The sequence below is a fragment of the Onthophagus taurus genome, chromosome 11, assembly GCF_036711975.1.
Source record: "Onthophagus taurus isolate NC chromosome 11, IU_Otau_3.0, whole genome shotgun sequence".
Classification (NCBI taxonomy): Eukaryota; Metazoa; Arthropoda; class Insecta; order Coleoptera; family Scarabaeidae; genus Onthophagus; species Onthophagus taurus.
Window position 1 is genome coordinate 23,398,371 of NC_091976.1, and position 18,716 is coordinate 23,417,086.

Below are 18,716 nucleotides of genomic sequence, written 5' to 3' on the forward strand. Positions count from 1 at the left end.
TTCATCATAGAGGTTTGAAATTTTGGTAACATGGGTTGGGTTGGGTTCCGAATAAACGGAACTTTCAATCTAAAACATTTTCAAGATGGCCGCCACTTCCGGTCTACCGGAAGTAGGCCATAACTTCGTTATTTTAAATGGAATGTTATAGTTTTTATTACACCTTTTAATTACATGCAAAAAAATATGTTGACTTAGATAAAAGGTATTGGTACCTATTGGTTATTGAAACCCGAATAACAACTAAAACTAGAAGTAACATTGGCATTAGAACTAACACTAGACCTAGAAATATTCGGGTTTAGCCGTACGTTTTTTAAGACGGCTAAACGCGAATGTTTCTAGTTTTATGTCTAGTGTTAGTTTTACTTTTAGTTCAATAAAAATATACAACAATCTAGCGCTGAATAACAATTAAAACTAGAACTACTGTCCCGACAAGGTTCTTTACTACATTTCAAGAATTTCCATTAAATTCCGTATGTATGTTGAGAATTTAAAAGGATTTTTGTTTAACAAATAAATTGTAGATGTAAATGCATAAGTAATAATACCGAAATACCATGAAACACAATGTGTTAGAGATATGGTGAAGATCTTGTGAAGTTTGTAACCCCACATTTTCGTCGAATCAACGAGTACAGCCGTAAAGTTGCTATCAAATATTCGTGTGGCAATTGTAACGTATCCTACCTGTTTCGTGTGAGAGTGGGCTGAAACGGGATACATCCAATTTTATCTCTCGGAAACAATGGGACGGGAGAATGGAATATCGACAGTCGCCCGTCCGGAAGCAATACCAAAAATATACGACTTATATTCGAACGTTGCCGTTGCGTTGTGGCGAATTTCAGCATGCCTCTGGATAGTTTCGGGCTTGGGCCAACCGGGAAAACAATCAATAGACAATTCCCAGAGATATAGGGAGGCAATAATATAATTTACCCGGGGCCCTTCTTTCATTTCTACGTGATTCCGGAACGGAAAACCCTTTTGGGAGGTTATTTCGCGTGGCAATAATGGATTCGAGTTCTTGACCGAAAGAACAATTGCCCTCGGGCATAAACAACTTCTTGGTAAAGTCCTTTCCTAATGCATCAAACATTTTTCGGAGCGATAATCTCATCGGTGTTAAATGATTCGGTATAATCTAGGCTCTAAGAGGGACAATGGCCAGAAAACTACCACCCCACGCGTGGCCAAAGGGGGATACTTTAAGGTTTAACTGTCGGAATAGAAACCAGAACGCCCCGTTAAACGACGTTAACCGGGATTTTATTCGAGTATTATTAGAACAGTACGCGCACCTAGGTATAATAGAGATCTAATCGATTGACAAACGCAATTGATCCGCAATAAATAGGTCTATTAATGGGGTGTCAACGCGATTGCACGGCTCGTTTGGCCTTTTCAATTCGACCTCGGACGTGTTCCGGCGAAAACAAATTCAATTTCGGCCCACACAAAAGGGCCGCGTCGCTCGCGCAAATTACCCAGTGCTCGCTAATCTAAACCAAGTTTTCAAGCGGACCCCAAATCCTCCCAAGAGGATTGACCAACAACCGTCTCTTCGAAGGGCGACTCAATCTGGGGACCTTCAACACCGCAATCAGTGAGTAGGTACTCTACTCGAGAAGGGTTAGTGCTAAACTTCTTGCAATTATAAATATATATTTACTAATACACTACTGATAATTTGGTATACAATGAATTTCACTTAAGATACAAAAATATATTTCTATAGAAACCAGGGCGTACCTACTTACTTTGTCCCACATAGAATGTAACATGTCAATATAATTTGACATTACACTAAAACTTCGATATTACGGATCAATACGGGGAACGCAGTGTGTGTTATAGCTTAATATACAACCATCTAGAATAATAAATAAAACTAGACTAGCACTAGGACTAACATTAGACCTAGAACTAGAAACATTAAGTTTAATACGCAATAACTTTTAAGACGACTATACCTGAATGTTTCTAGTTCTAGGTCTAATGTTAGTTCTAGTGGCAGTGATAGGTAGCGCTAGCTGGCATAAGATATCACTATGGTGCATGTTCTTATTGCACTAAAACTGGAACTAACACTAGACCTAGAACTAGAAAGTATCTAATTCTAGGTAGATCTAGTGTTAGTTCTAGTTTTACACTATCAGTAGAACTAACACAAGACCTAGAACTAGAATCATTCGGGCTAAATCTGAATGTTTCTAGTTCTAGATCTAGTCTTAGTTGTAGTTTTAATTATTATGCAGCGCTGACGTCACGAGCGGGCCTTCAAACTGTGCACCCGTCCCTGGGATGTATCACTCCTCTTAAATTGTACAGTCGTTGGTATAAATACAGCGTGTTAATTATATATTGTACCCGACGCCATCATTGCAAGTATGCAACCAATATCACAGTATTGGTATTGCAATACGCAAATCGCGTATACTGTGATATTGGTTGCATACTTCAATGATGACGTCGGGTACGATAATTAATTAACACACTGACAAAACGGACACACTTTTCCCGTATTAATATTACTGTACGTTTATTTTAAAGTTTACGTTTCTGAAGACGCACAGCTAAGTGCTAGTTTTACGCTAGCACTATCACTAGAACTAATACAAGACCAAGAACTTTCCAATCATTCGGGTTTAGCCGTCTTGAGAGACGTGCGGCTAAATCCGAATGTTTCTAGTTCTAAGTCTAGTGTTAGTTCGAGTTTTGCACTAGCACTATCACTAGAACTAATACAAGACCTAGAACTAGAATCATTCGGGTTTAGCCGTCTTGAAAGACGTGCGGCTAAACTCGAACGTTTCTAGTTCTAGGTCTAGTGTTAATTCTAGTTTTAATTGTTATAGCGTTAGGTTATTTTTATTGAACGTAAGGTGGAACTAATACTAGACCTAGAACCAGAAATATTCGGGTTTAGCTCAAACTAAACTCAGGGTTATGATAAGGACGTCACCTTTTTCCAAGCAAAACTTTTCCTTTGCAAAACTACCCAATTTCTGTACTATTAAGCTATCTTGCATTTTATGTGGGATAGTGCAAGTGCATAGTAGTTTCGTAACTATGGTTACTGCATTCATATATTGCGAGATATATGAAATTCCCGGTATAATTTTATTGCAACAAAAAGTAGTATTGCTAAGATTATTTCTTTCTGCAAATGGATTGAAAAGTGGATGAAACTTCCGGTTTTAGATGTGCACTGTCAAGTCTGACTTGTTTTTGCTAGCTAATTGGCTACCGAACAAGCGTGACGCGTCGCTTTATAATTCACAGCCACTCGATCTGTCACGGGGCGTTCTACTCGTTCTACTACGCTCGAGCGCGACGCTCGTGGGTTAAATAATAAATGCGGAACTGAGTTTTGCAACGATCCAAGCCCGGACTCTCTCTACTAACTTTCGGTATCCTGTGATCGATACTGCCGAGGTACGTGAAATATCGGTTGAAGTTCTTTTTTTTATTCCGAGTAGGTGATATAGCTAAATGATCATTTTTATTTAAGCCCGAATAGTGAAACAGCTAAATATAGGGAAATTTAATTAATAGACAACGAATTCTTGCTTTCTAACTTCTAGCATTAAATATTCCAGTCTCATTAAAAGCCTCTTTTATCAAAAAGTTTTAATGTCACTTTGAAAGTTTTACGTCTGCACGATAACTACTTTTAAAAAATCTTTATAAGACTTTTTAAGACGATCTAAATAAAATTTCTGATATTGAGAATATCCAGTTATGAAAAGAATTTTGCGGTTTATTGGGTTATTACCCAAACATGCACAATAAAAATAAAAGGGTCCGGGTGAGATATAAAACGTTCAAGTTAAGAAAAAGAATCATAAAAAGGAACGCTATAAAATAAGGAAAAGGAATGATAAATCTGGCCCAGATTAGAAGTATAGATAAACATCGTCGCGCCTCCCTCCCACTGAGAAAATTTATGGCTCTAAAAAGAAAAGTATAAAAAGGAATACGGAAAATCCTACCTTTCCTACTCCTGTAATCTCTTTAACCCCGATCCTGCGGAGTAACGCTGGAGGTACAGGAGGTGGAGTCCTCTGCAGGACCCCGCAGAAACCATTAGGCTCACTGTCATCGGAATTCAGCCTTTTTCTTCGATGGGGTGATGAGGAAAGATTTAGTTTTTGAGCTGCCCTGAAATAATAAATAATAATAATAAATTACAATAATAAATTTTGAAATTTAATTCGTTAATCTTTATTATTGTTATCATTTATGATATACCAAAAAAAAATAAAACATAATCCGAACCGTTTTCTATATAATCCTAGAGCGAATTTTACAAAAACCAACTAGGTCCGGATGTTTTTGTAATTCCCGACATCCGTTCGACAACAAAAAACAACGTCAATTAAGCCGAGCATATTTTTTCGATAGCCCCCCCGATATGTGCGGGGTTACAAAAATTCGTTGCTTTTTTATCGCGGCCGACTCATATTGCGCTCATTTCAGCCAGGAAATAGTTGAATAGGTAATCGGATTCGTTGGGCAGCAACGCATTGTTCAGTCAAAATTACCGAGGCAGTTGCAACGAAGTAATTTTTATGATAGCGCCCCCCGTTTGTGAGAATGTGTATAAAATCGTTTTCGATGAAAAATTCTTTTTTTCTTTTTCGCTAATTTAATAATATTAACTTTTAACATGAAAAGCTTTCCTCAAAGAGGATTCAGGTAGCGTGCTTATAAACGTTACATAACGAAATTTTCATTAAAGAAACAATTTTTATAAACCCCAAAGGAAAAGAACGCAACCTGTCATCTACAGATATTAAACCTTTCATTACAAAAGTGTAGTTATTTAAAATAAATGTATAGTAAAACGGATTAATACGGGAAAAGAGTGTCCGTTATAGCCGAAAGTTGTATGAATAATTTTAATATATACAAAAGCGGACAACTATCCACAACACCGTTGCGTTCAGTCTACGTGGCTTTATACAGTGTGTTAATTAATTATCGTACCCGACGTCATCATTGCAAATATGCAACCAATATCACAGTATACGAGATTTGCGTATATGCAACCAATATCACAGTATTGGTATTGCAATGCATATCACATGACATAAATTTAATCACAAATACTAGAGTCAAAATGATGTTTCGTGTACAAATTTTTGAGGAAAATTATCTAGAGTGTGATTTTGTACTTTTCAACTGATTTCTATTTTATACCGAATTTAAGTCTAACTAGTTTCGGCCCTTGGCCACCTTTAGAGACTCTACAAATAGATTTACATCCCTTATCCTATCCATTTTACAAACAAGTTTCTTAATATTTCTGTTTCTTTTGTTAAAAAAGATCACGTATCAAAGTCGAAATCAGATAAAAAGTTGTAAAACTAAATTAAGGACGAAGTGTTACAAGTTTACAGGTTAAAATTTAAGAACGCTTTTTTTTAACAAAAGAAATATTAAAAATCATCTTCTTAAAAATCGACGATTTTTTTTAATCACTGTGAAATGACGAAAAAACACATTAAAAATAAAAAGAAAGTGCTGAAAAGTGACTAACACTAGATTAACTTCAGTTATAAAACTTCTATTATACGATAACTAACTTCAGATTTAACATGTCAACCTCAATTTAGACATATTTGTAATCTTCATTAAAAATCCTTTAAAATGAGTCCAAACATGATACGATTAATTCCAATATTACTCGAGATATAAGCAACTTCCGATTTGAAATGTCAATGTCATTTTGACATATTCTTAATTTTTATAAAATGTCTTACAATTAATGTTTGTCACAAAAATTAATTGATATTTTTAATTAATATTTAAAAATTAAATTGCTATCTTCATTGTTGCTAACTTCGGGTTTAACACGTTCGCTGCCAACTCTCAAGGTAGTCGGCTCCGCGCGGAGTCGATGACATATGGTACGATAACCGACTGGCTCCTAGCGGAGTCAGTGGCACTGAACGTGTTAATGTTTTTTATTCTAACTTTTTTGTTTTTTGAGATAAGTGCGTCACCTTTGGACTCATTTTAAAGGTTTTTTAATGAAGATGACAAATATGTCAAAATTGACGTTGACGTTTCAAACCGGAAGTGATTGTATCTCTATTAATATTAAAGTTAAATACGTCGAGTTTGGACTCATTTTAAAGGATGTTTTATGAGGTTGACAAATATGTCAAAATTAATAGTTGAAAGTTCGAACTTTTTGGTTTTTTGAGAGAAATGCGTCATGTTTGGACTCACTTTAACGGTTATTTTATGAAGATTACGAATATAATAATAAAATTAAAGTTACTTAGCTTTATCCTTTAAAACAAATGGTATTTTAGGTCTTTCGATATTCAGGATTTTTTCTAAGATAAGTTACATCGTTACCTACGAGACAGCATGAAAATCTCTAAAAACGACAAAATGTCGCTTAGTCAAGTGGAATACCACGAGTTTATCTATAAACATAAAATAGATCAATTAGGGGAATAACCCGAGTTGGATTCTATCTATGAACGCTAACATTTATATTTAAATATACTAATAATGTATAATAGATAATATTATGACTTAAAAATATTTTGTTCGTTATATCCGAACTCCGTTCTAACGAGATTCGTTATTGTGGTTTTACTGTATTTTATTTTAAACCAACGACTTGATATACACCCACAATGATATCAAAATCACAGTGTATTCTTCGAGACCGTTGCGATATTTTACCAGAATGTACGGAGACAGCATTCGCCCAAGGAAAGAGCTTGTTTAAACTTGAGAAATGTCCATGCACCCAGCCCTTTCCGGCTTATACGCTCATTCCACTCGAAGAGAGAGGAGGGGTTGCACTCCGTACATGTGTGTACTTTCTTTATAAATCACTCTTTATTACGCTAGGAATCGCGTCGGGGACATCTGTGGTGTTCGAGGGGACGGGAAGGATAATTGAGCATCAGGTGCGAACGTCAACTTTTGTCAGAGAAAAATAGCCTTGAGGGCGACGTGAAGGGAAAACCTAAGATTTACCCTTCGAGATGGGGATAAAAGGAATGTTATAAAAATAATAATCGTTGTAACATAGAAATCAATGAAATTTGATTTGGATTATCAGATCATGCTCGTCAGTTTCTATATTTGAAACGTGTTTTACAATGACAATTAACTGATAAATTTTATCAGTGTATAGAATATAGCTTATAAAGGAGAAAGTCATGGCCCATATTCTCTACTAGGGCATTTCATTCCCCTCGCTGAACGTCAGGAATGCATAAAATTGATGGGCTAAACCAACAATATTAATGCCCGCATTCCTACAAGTTCATATCAGCATACCGATACACGAGAAGGCTTCCAGAAAGTCACCGCTTGAATAACTTCTTGTTTCCATAAAACCGTGGCTTTTTATTATAAAATCTTCATCTCTCTCGACGACCATCCATTTATCATTGGCTGTCAGCCAAATACGAACACTTTTGGTGCAAGATGCTTCTTTTTAAAGAGGCGCTGAAAACTCGTTTCGAAGCAGATTTCTGTTTTTAACTGAAAAACGCGCGACGCGAGAAAGTCATCTGGAAAGGTTAAACGTATCGCTACGAGTTGACCTTTAAAGAAAAGAGCAGCTGGAAGACGTCAGAGAAGCAAACTCGGAACAATAAAAAAGGGAAGAAGCCGTAACAAAAAAAAGGAGATACAAAAAGAGAAGACACAAATAAAGGAGAAAAAAAGGAGATTCCAAAAAAGGACATACAAAAAGAGGTGTTAGACTGTCGAAGACATCGAGATCCGTTGTCTAGCGTCAATTATTTGTTGTTCTATTCCACCCTCGCGCTTCAGACTACCGAATTTATTTATTTTCGTTGCGCCATTCGATATCGTGTTCTACTACTGCCCTCTTCGACATCAATGGAAATCGAAATAATAATATTCAAAGAGGCCGTTTAAAAGCTAAGTTTATGGGGATATATCTAGTTCTAGGAAGGACGCCATCCACCTTGTGCCATGTGTATTTTCAAGGGTGGGAAATCTCGAGGAGGAAATCTGATCGAGCATAACTGTTTGTCCTTCGGAGCGTATCAAAAAGGGAAATTAAGTGACTTATTGCGTGATGTCGTCGCGATCACAGGTTTACCCCAAGAAAGGGGTTGGAGGGTGGTAAAACGCAAAAGTGTAAAAACTGATACTCGAGCTATAAATTTACGGGCCCCGCGCAGTATTATGTTTACGTTCGTTTTTTGCTAATTGCTTTTTGCTCCTCGTTCGTGCAGTCCTCCCAACTATTTCGATTCGTGTAATTTTTTAACGTCTACCTTTTGCTTAAGTGCTTCGTACACGACAAGCCGATTAACGATCTCAGCTTTCAATGCCACATTCACTATGGTAATATCATCGTTCTCTACTCTCAAAACGTAAATTCTTTTCACATTTTTTTTTAATTCCTTTCTCATGAATAATACAACAACATTCATTGAACTTGTTAAAATGTCGATGAATAACCAAAACTAATAGTTTGTATTATTATTGGGCATATAATTGGGGTAGCTCGCATATTTTAAACAGGTTGGAACAACCCCTTTTTCAACGTGTCTGGCTGTGCGACGTTGGTCGTTGTCATTATAAAATTATCCCGTCGGCCGATAAAATCATTTGCATAATTGCATTTAAAATGCGGCGAGACGGGGGGCATTTAAAATTTACATCCATTATTACCGTGCTATCGCTGCTACTATTGCTGTTCGTCGAGTACAAGTTTGGGCAAGTTTTAAGTGGTACAAGATCAAATCGACGTTGAGCCGTAAAGTAAACAAGACACTTTTAAATAAATGGAAGCAAAAGCCTCTTCCCCCGTCCGCCTAGCGTCGCGTCGGCCATTTTCAGAAAACCGTTATATTTTGACAGTATCCTCTCTAAACAGCGTCGCAGAAGGATTACGTATGGACGTCACGGCGCAAGCGACGCCCCAGGAAGGCCTCCCGGTTAGTTGTCACGTGGCCAGACACTTTCGTTCGAAGCCAGGGGTCTGTGAAATTGGAAAATCTACCAGACGGACTTTCCTCACCGTCGCTATTTCGACTTATTTCGCGTAAAAACTTAAAACAAAGAGTTGTTTATTTTTCGACAGTCACGAGGTGTGCGTTATGAACGCGTGCCCTATTTACACGTGGTTTCCCCTCCGTACACACCAAGTGACCCACGTGCCACGATGCAAACGACGATAACGTCACTGTAACTGATGGATCACCATGGCCTTACACAGTACCCACACGGTATAGAACCCTAAAACGGTAGAACAACGCCCCGTATTAACCCCAACCCTGTATAAAAATTAAACTCGAATTTTTCATTCTTAACTTAGACCGCGAGAAATTTAATTTGTGACCGTATCGCAGGTCGTCTATTTTTTTAATAAATGATCATTCCCTACCTAATGCGGTAATCAGACGCGATAATCTTACGCGAAGGGCGAAACTCGGGTAAATTAATAACAAGAACCTCATGGGACGATAACTTATCGTTACTAATGTACGGTATGCCCGGAAACGGAAGAAATTCGTGGAATGTTTCTCTTTTATTGTCGTTTCTAACGCACTACGTATTATAACCTTACAGTTTTTTTTTAGAGGTAATCTTCATTTCTGTAACTATATTAAATAATATAGGGCAAGGAATAGTAATATCAGTAAGTAATATCAATACAAAACTGTTTCATGATTTGTTTGAGCCTGAAGAAGGTTATTGAGGAACCTGAACAATTTTTGTCCAGTACTGTATTAATTATTGTACAGTGAGTGGCAAAATTCTGAGTTAACAGTCATGACAACGAAACCATATTTCCAGGTACTTCTCGAATGCCAACTTTGCGAATAATATTTGATACACTTTATGTACGTGGTAAGTACGAGATGATCATGCGTTGTTTTAAACTAAAATAGCTGAAAACTTTTAGCATTCGGGTTACTCGACTATAAACTGCCCACTTATTAACTTCCAGTTAGGTATGAATTTTAACATTATCCTAAGAACAAACATTCGCTAGAAATAATAAACCCAACTATACTAAAACCCACACAAAACTTATTAAAAACAAGATGTATTTTGCTTAGTTCAGATACCTATGATAAGCCGTAAAATTCAAGTTGAAATGCACTTTTCCGCTGTCGATTTACCGAAAGCCCTCAAATAACCCAAAAGAGTTGAAAGTCTCGGAAAAATTCTTATACATCCGTCTACGCGAGAATGTGTTGGCGAAAAAGAAACCGCAAAGTCGCTGAAAACCCGAATGACGGGGGCTGCGCCCCGCCGATAAGTCGTCAGCCTTTGATGTTCGCGAGGCGGTTGATTTAATAACTTCCCCGTTTGGTAAGGGGTGGGGTTAAGCTCCCGGACTTTTGGCGATGGGAATCGGAAGAAGACGACAGAAACCCGTTTTCCCGGTAATTAATCATGTCGGGGCAATTAAGGGAAACGCAATCTGCTCTAATTCTGGGTGGATCTTTTAATTTTCAGCCAGTTTTCGTTCTGTAATTAGCAAAAATCGATTATAATGTTCAGAATGATACTGGTATAAGTATTTAAAATAATCTTTAGAATAATTGAACAGTACTAGTATTTTATTTTAAGTTTACCGATTTCTAATCTTACAAATCATCTTCAGGAACTACGTCAGCATTGAATTAAATGTCATGAATCTATTACAAATCTCCACTTTCTAACATAAAATCTATTGTAAACCTCCGACACGATTGTCATCATCGAATTAGAGATGTTTTTAATAGATTCAGGAGATTTAATTCAATACTGACGTAGTTCCTGAAGATGACTTGTAAAAATCGAAACCGGTAGAACTTAAAATAAAATACATCCATCGAGAAAAGTGTAAAACTTGAGTTTTATTAAATCTATAAGATGGAAAAAGATGATAATAATATACCAGGAATTTCATATAACTCGCAATATACAGGGTGTTTAGAAATTGGTGGATAATGTACACGTAACGACATTCTTTGATCGACTTTGAATCGAAAATCTTAATGTTAAAATGCTATGTTATACTATGTTATCAAATGTGTTTTTTATGACGATATGATAATGAAAAAATGTTAAAAACGAACCCAACTCAAATGATCTAGTTCTAGGTCTTGTGTTAGTTTTAGGGATAGTGCTAGTGTAAAATTAGAACTAACACTAGATCGAGAACTAGAAACATTATGGTTTAGCCGCATGTCTCTCAAGAACCTAGTTTTACACTAGCACTATCACTAGAATTAACACAAGACCTAGAACTAGAATCATTCGGGTTTAGCCGTCTTGAATGACGTGCGGCTAAACCCGAATGATTCTAGTTGCAGGTCTTGTGTTAGTTCTAGTGCTGGTGCAAAATTAGAACTAACACTAGACCGGGAACTAGAAACATTCGGATTTAGCCGCATGTCATTCAAGACGGCTAAACCCGAATGATTCTAGTTCTAGGTCTTGTGTTAGTTCTAGTGATAGTGCTAGTGTAAAACTAGAACTAACACTAGACCTAGAACTAGAAATATTCTATTGCTTTCTAGTTCTAAGTCTAGTGTTAGTTCTAGTTTTAATTGTTGTAAAGCGCTAAATTGTTGTCTATTTTTACTGAAATAAAAATTGAACTAACACTAGACCTAGAACTAGAATCATTTGGGTTTAGCCGCACGTCTCTCAAGACGGCTAAACCCGAACGATTCTAGTTCTAGGTATAGTGTTAGTTCTAGTTTTACACTTGCACTGTCATTAGAACCAACATTAGACCTAGAACTAGTAACATTTGGGTTTAGCCGTACGCCTCTTAAGACGGCTAAACCCTTATGATTGTAGTTCTAGGTCTAGTGTTAGTTCTAGTTTTACACCAGCACCGTTACTATGTAGAACTGAGAGTATACCTAGAACTAGAATCATTTGGGTTTAGCCGCACGTCTTTCAAGACGACTAAACCCAAATGATTCTAGTTCTAGGTGTAGTGTTTGTTCTCGCTTTACACTTGCACTGTCACTAGACTAACATTAGACCTAGCACTAGTAACATTTGGGTTTAGCCACACGTCTCTTAAGACAGCTAAGGTCCATTACTACCATCTTTTAGTTAAATTTATCTTATAGATAAACCCATCTACTAGCCAATCACACCGCGTGAAATAGCCGTATCCATAGTAATAATCCCATAGATAGCTTAACGAGAAGATGGTAGTAACGAGCCTAAATCCGACTGATTCTAGTTCTTGGTCTAGCGCTGCATGACAATTAAAACTAGAACTAGCACTAGACCTAGAACTAGAAACACCCGATACTTTTTAGTTCTAGGTCTAGTGTTAGTTCTAGTTCAATAAAATTATGCAACATAGTGATATTTAATGTCAACTAGCGTTACCTACTACCTACCAGACATTTTAAGAGAGGTACCTCTAAACGGAATGTTTCTAGTTCTAGGTCTAGTGTTTTTAATATACTATTATTGAACTATAACGGACACTACTGCGTTCCCCGTATTGATCTATTACATCAAGATTCTACTGTAATGTCAAATTATATTGACATATTGCATTATATGTGGGTCCAAGTAAGTAGGTACGCCCTGGCTTCTATGGACATATGTTTTTGTATATTGCATCTTAAGTGAAGTTCAGTGTAAATGATTAAGTATTTAGGACCATATTGAATCGTTCTATATTATCAGATAATCCCAGAGCCACTCAAATAACTATGATTCGAGTGTGAACAAGGTGCAGGTAACGGCGCCCGGCAATTATTCAGAATTTAGCAGCACGAAATTTGCATTAGTGCTGACACGGCGGCGGCATCACACGTGTATGCTAGGCCTTTACAGTCACGTAAACACGGCAACTGCGGCCGTACGTAACGAATAATCCACGCGCCGCGCCGTTTCAGGTACTAATGGTGCTAATTATACGTATCATTGCTCTGTTTAATGAAAGGCCAAATCCCGCGTTAATATTACCTAATACCACTCGCTGTTTGGATTTCTTCATACCGTTTTTGAACCCTTTCATAGGACCACCTGTGAAAGGCCTTCATACTTGCATACAGACTTCGAACTAACGATCTAAACTTGCTAATACACACTCGGATTAAGTAACGCCTAATTATATTTTATGTGTCGAGGCAAACTTCGCCCGAGCACCTGGCTTATGAGAAATTGTTGGGCGAATGGAGCCCCTTAATGCAGGTCTCCTACGATTTTGTATTTATAATCTAATAAAGGAGGTCGTAGATCACCGGATCCGTCCCATAGCGACATTCGACGGAACTATTACCGGGCTCTCTTATTAGAAAACGGACGAAGGGCGAAAACAGAAATATGTAAACCGAAAACTCACGAAACCATTAAATTAAACGTACCTACTTAGGGGGAGCTGCTCCAAATAGAGCATAAATCTCGCAACTTTCTTTTATTTCACGGCTGCTGGGGCAGTAAATGGGATATGAAATAAACGCGCCTGAGAACTGCCGAAGATTTTCTCCTTAAGAGGATGCTAACATGTAATAGCTTAACTTTTTCTCCTGCTCCTCGCGCTAAAATTTGAATACCCGATAAGATAGGGGATTCTTTACGAGTTGGCAACGAAATCTTTGCGAAGTGGGATTTCTTAAAGAGTGCTCCCTCACGTCTATGTTTACGTTAGGCTTAATATTAATTAGTCTGGCCCAAGGAGGTGTCGTAATTATGCACGAGGTGTCGCTTCGAGAGCAGCAACGCTGCAATATACAGGGTTACCGTTTATTGACTTTATCAACACAGGCAAACTGCGGGTTAATGTTTGGCAATGCGCCGGTGTCAACACTATAATTATAATCAAGATATAACCGTATATTCGGCTCGGTCGCCACGATTCTAAATCAATTTGCTAACGGCCTCGGCGGGGCCCAATAAAATCCAATGTAGCCCGAATTAAATAAGCACGGCCGTTTCGGACTGCTGATCAAATATTAAGCGCGTGTATGAAAAGTAAATTGCCACGAACCGTGTTTGCAGACGCAGCTATAAAACTTGATGGTTCAAATTATACTTTCCATTAAAGACGATTCATTTTAAATATGACGTGAAACAAATTAAATGTACCTAATTTAACTCGTATTAAAAAAAAATCTATGACGATAACATATCGAAAATGCAGTAGACGTTGACGTATTTGTCGATAAACGCTTCAATGCAACGACCGCATGTCAAAGGAGTAAACCGAGTAACTCGGTTGGAAGAGTTGTCACCAACACGGGGTTAAATCTTCGCCCATAAGGGTTCCACCATCTGCGCGAAGCGATTATTATCAACTCTGAATTCTCCTTGAAGTCGAAAGGAAGCAGAAACAGACTCGGAACTTTGCATAATGTCGACGGAGACGGTAGTAAATCAGCCGGTGGGGCCTCGTGCCTGCACTGCAGGTTTCCCCGACTTCGTCGTCCTCTTCCCCAGCCTTTGGAATTCGCGATTTTATTTATCTGATTGGCCTATCTTCCCGGCCTACTGCTCGAAATCTGTTTCCTTTTGCCGGTTTTATCGACCCCGAGGGTCTTCTTCTAAAATCAAATAGGAAGAGAAGGTTTTCTTTTTTTTTTAAATCCGCTTTGTCTTTTACTTGAAAAAGAACACTTTTTTGGGTATAAAATATACGATAAATTCCAATTACAACAAAAACCTGGGAAACTCGATCCGATATAACGATATACCTTGGTTGGCCGTAAAAAGGTCCTAAAAATATAATTTACGGCTTGATGGCAAAAGCATGTGGTAATGCACTCAGTGTAAGGGCGGGATTACCATATTTTATATAATTTAATAGAGTCGACCATCGTAAACTGAGAAATATTGCTCGAGTCGAGAAGTTTCGATTTTGTAACATTACAAACATTTTTAATTAGCATCGCGCACTTTGGGAATTGCAAGATGTAACCAGAGTTTGAGACAAATATTTGCGTTCATCGAGTTTAACAAACTACAATATTAGTTCTACTCTCGGTACGACGTTAATTTGTTTATCCAAAACCGATCGTTAATGAATGCAATTTAAAAAAAATAATCACATTTATATCCGAATGTAGTTGTTAGTATTCTTGGATGTGGGATGCCCCGAAGGACATTCTGGATACGTAGCTATGGAAACGAGCTCAGCCTGTCTCTCAAGTGAATTTGACCGAGTAATACCATTAAGCGGGTACACGAACATAATTTATTGTAATGTATTCCACGTAATGTACCGCAGAATCGCGCGGATTAGACGAGGTCCAGAAGCATTGTTTTTCCACGCGCGAAATGTAAACGTTTCAAGGCGGAAGCCGATACTTTTAGACCTCTTTGATGCCGAGTGACGCGGATGTCACAAACGTATCCTGCCTCTATTTTTATCCTTACCCCAACCCTCCCTCATCCGCACGACAAAACAAATACTGCCCTAATTCACAGTTTACCAAGAGGCAAACTAAAACAAATAAGCCCCGAGGTTTCAGCTTCAAGCTTCAATTCGGTCGAATTCGTTCCTCCTATACGAAATTCATCACAAATAATGAACTTGACTCTCGAAACACTTATAAATAGAGATGTAAGTTGTTTGTTTTAATAAATTATCCTCGAAACATTCCAGTTGCGTGTAAGTAGAAAAATAAAATCCCTACCTTCCTTCACTGCAACTGGTGGCGGCTGAAGAAGCCATTGCAACAATAATAACGACGTTGAATCCCCCAAATTGATAGTTTCTTAAAAACACCAACTCAACCGTTCAACTTTGTATTAAGATGTTTAAAAAATGACATTTCCGGCGAAGACCATCCGCGGTCATCGGAGTCACTTGCGGAGATGCGGTAACATCGTGTGCGGGTTTGGACGACGGCGGCGTCGTTTTCAACAGGACGTCGCGGCGTCAGCGAGTGCGCGCGACTGATGGTCTACCAGCGCCAAAACCGAGCACTGCGTCTTCAGCTGCGAGAGGCGCATATATATGCGCACACCAACTGAATACAACACTACCAAACTAAAAAAAATTAACTTTTATTTCCTTTTGCACTTTTAATAATCAAGAATAAAGTCCGTTGGGGTCGAAACGAAACTTTCTTAAACCGTCCAGATTTCGCGACCAACCTCCCCCAACCCCAGTATACGTGGAATATTGTTTCTCATTTCGTTTGATGGCCACAAACCCGTATGTGACCGGAATAATAAATGAGCCCTTATGAGCTTCCGTTATTATACGACTCCACCCCCGAGCAATATACGGGGCGGCGTCGTGGATCGGCCGAGAAAGCGAACAAAAGATTTTTTCAGTGACGGAAATGAATCTGCCCGATAGTATCATTATCGGTCGATATCGAGGCCCCCTTTAAAATCTCTTTGCGTTTTTTGAAATGGGGGTTCCCATTTTCGACGAAAAGTTTCCGTTTGCTGCAGATCACCTGATGCTGCTGAAGGATCATTGTTAGCGAGTTGCAACGGTGGCACCGCCAGCTCCATATCGGAACGGCTTTGGCGTAAACGAAGCCAATTCGGAAGAGAAATGGAAAGGGTGGTGCGCGGGCTTAGATTCCGAATCCCCGTATTATGATTATTATTGTTATTAATTGAAGTATTTGACGGGAGCGTGAAAAAGCGCTCTCGATCAGCTTTAGAGGTGCTCGCTTTTTCGTTTTTAATTGCACTTTTTCCGGGATTACGTGATAAATGTCGATTAAACGTATTATGCAAATTCCGCGCCGACTTTTTCCGTTCCCCATACAATAATATTTAATTAAGTATGCACGCTCTCACATTCATTTCGTTTTCAAATAAACCTTCTTATACCTACACCTCAATATGTTGCGCCTATACAATTTATTCTGACAGAATTCTTAATTACATCCCGCATAATTAGGAGCAAACTGAAAAAAGGAAGAAGAAAACTAAGTATAGAATAAATTTTAATGAAAGTTTAAGTGTGCTCCTGCGGTTCGTCTGAAGACGCACGGTTAAACCCGAAACTTTCCAGTTCTAGGTCTAGTATTAGTTCTAATTTTATATACAACAAATGCTGGATAACAACTAAAAGTAGAACTAACTCTAGACCTAGAACTAGAAACATTCGGGTTTAGCCGTCTTAGAAGACGTGAGGCTAAACCTGAATGTTTCTACTTCTAGTGTTAGTTCTAGTTTTAATTCAATAAAAATATGCAACAGAGTGATATCTAATGCTAACTAGCAGTACTTAGCACTGTCACCAGAACTAACATTTGACCTAGAACTAGAAACATTCGCATTTAGCCGCACGTCTTTCAAGACGGCTAAACCCGAATGATTCTAGTTTTAGGTCTTGTGTTACTTTTAATGATAGTGCTAGTGCAAAACTAGAACTAACACTAGATCTAGAACTAGAAACATTCGGGTTTAGCCGCACATCCCTCAAGACGGCTAAACCCGAATGATTCTAGTTCTAGGACTTCTGTTAGTTCTAGTTTTAACTCAATGAAACATATACAATAAACGCTGGATAACAACTAAAACTAGAACTAACACTAGACCTAGAACTAGAAACCATCGGGTTTAGCCGTGCGTAGCTTTGACTCAATCAAACATGTACAACAATCTAACGATGGATAACAACTAAAACTAGAACTAACACTAGCATTAGAACTAACACTAGACCTAGAACTAGAAACATTCGGGTTCAGCCGTACGTCTCTTAAGACGGCTAAACCCGAATGTTTCTAGTTGTAGGTCTAGAATTAGTTCTACTCTTAGTTCAATAAAAATATACAACAATCTAGGGCTGAATAACAACTAAAACCAGAACTAACACTACTTTCGGGTTTAGACGGCTAAACCCGAATGTTTCTACTTCTAGGTCTAGTGTTAGTTCTAGTTGTAGCTCAATGAAACATGTACAACAATCTAACGTTCTGACATTCGGGTTTAGCCGAATATGCCGACGTTTCTAGTTCTAGGTCTAGAGTTAGTTCTACATTTAGTTCAATACAAATGCATAAAAATCTAGCGCTGAATAACAATTAAAACTAGAACTATTACAAAACAGACTAAAGTTTTCAACCAAAAAAACTGCACTACCAATAAATGCCAGTGTCCCATTTGAAAAATGATTTAGTTATTAATTTTTTTCTTAATACGATATATTCAACTAATAGCTGATGCCTGATGATGCATGATTAGGTAAAACACGTACCACACAAAAAAAAATTTAAAACATAAATTACTTATGACTTAGAAGTTAAACGTCAAACTTTAGTATAAAAAACTCAATTTCAATATTGTAATTATTCTTGATGGATGCACTATAACGATCCACTCATCCATTAAATCATTTTTGGATGCTATCTTTTTTAATTACACCCGGCATAATTAGGAGCAAACTGTAAAAGGGAAGAAGAAAACCAACTATAGAATAAATTTTAATGAACATTTAGGTGTGCTCCTGCGGTTCGTCGGCCATAATTATCCAAACACTCGACGCTGCAACCATGCCGTCCCCTCGCATACCCCAAAATGTTACCTCGCGTACACAGAGTGTCATTTTGCGTAAGATCTATCCCGCAGGAACTCCCAAACCCGCTCGACCGTTAGGGACAGTTTCAGTCCACCTCTGAAATTTTAATGCGATGCAAACGAGAAGCGGAGATTATTTGTCAGTCCCGACGATGTGGGTTACAATTAACGTCAGATTTAGACATGCTACAATGATTTTTGACATACGAGGATTACACGTTGTGATAGTTTGA

At 37.9% G+C, this 18,716-nt stretch overlaps 1 protein-coding gene across 2 annotated transcripts in view; it reads right to left on the reverse strand.

Moving 5' to 3' along the window:
• Window positions 1-18,716, reverse strand: part of LOC111427583 (kinesin-like protein CG14535) — a 134,248-nt gene that overhangs the window by 53,132 nt on the left and 62,400 nt on the right. The window contains exons 1-2 of one of the 2 annotated variants that reach the window (XM_071199934.1): window positions 15,633-15,849; window positions 4,002-4,170 (exon numbers count right to left, since the gene is read on the reverse strand). In XM_071199934.1, the coding sequence (XP_071056035.1) occupies window positions 4,002-4,170; window positions 15,633-15,670 (207 nt within the window). In that variant the 5' untranslated portion in view covers window positions 15,671-15,849. Of the gene's footprint in view, window positions 1-4,001; window positions 4,171-15,632; window positions 15,850-18,716 lie in introns of those variants that run through there. The other variant, XM_071199933.1, reaches the window with a different exon arrangement.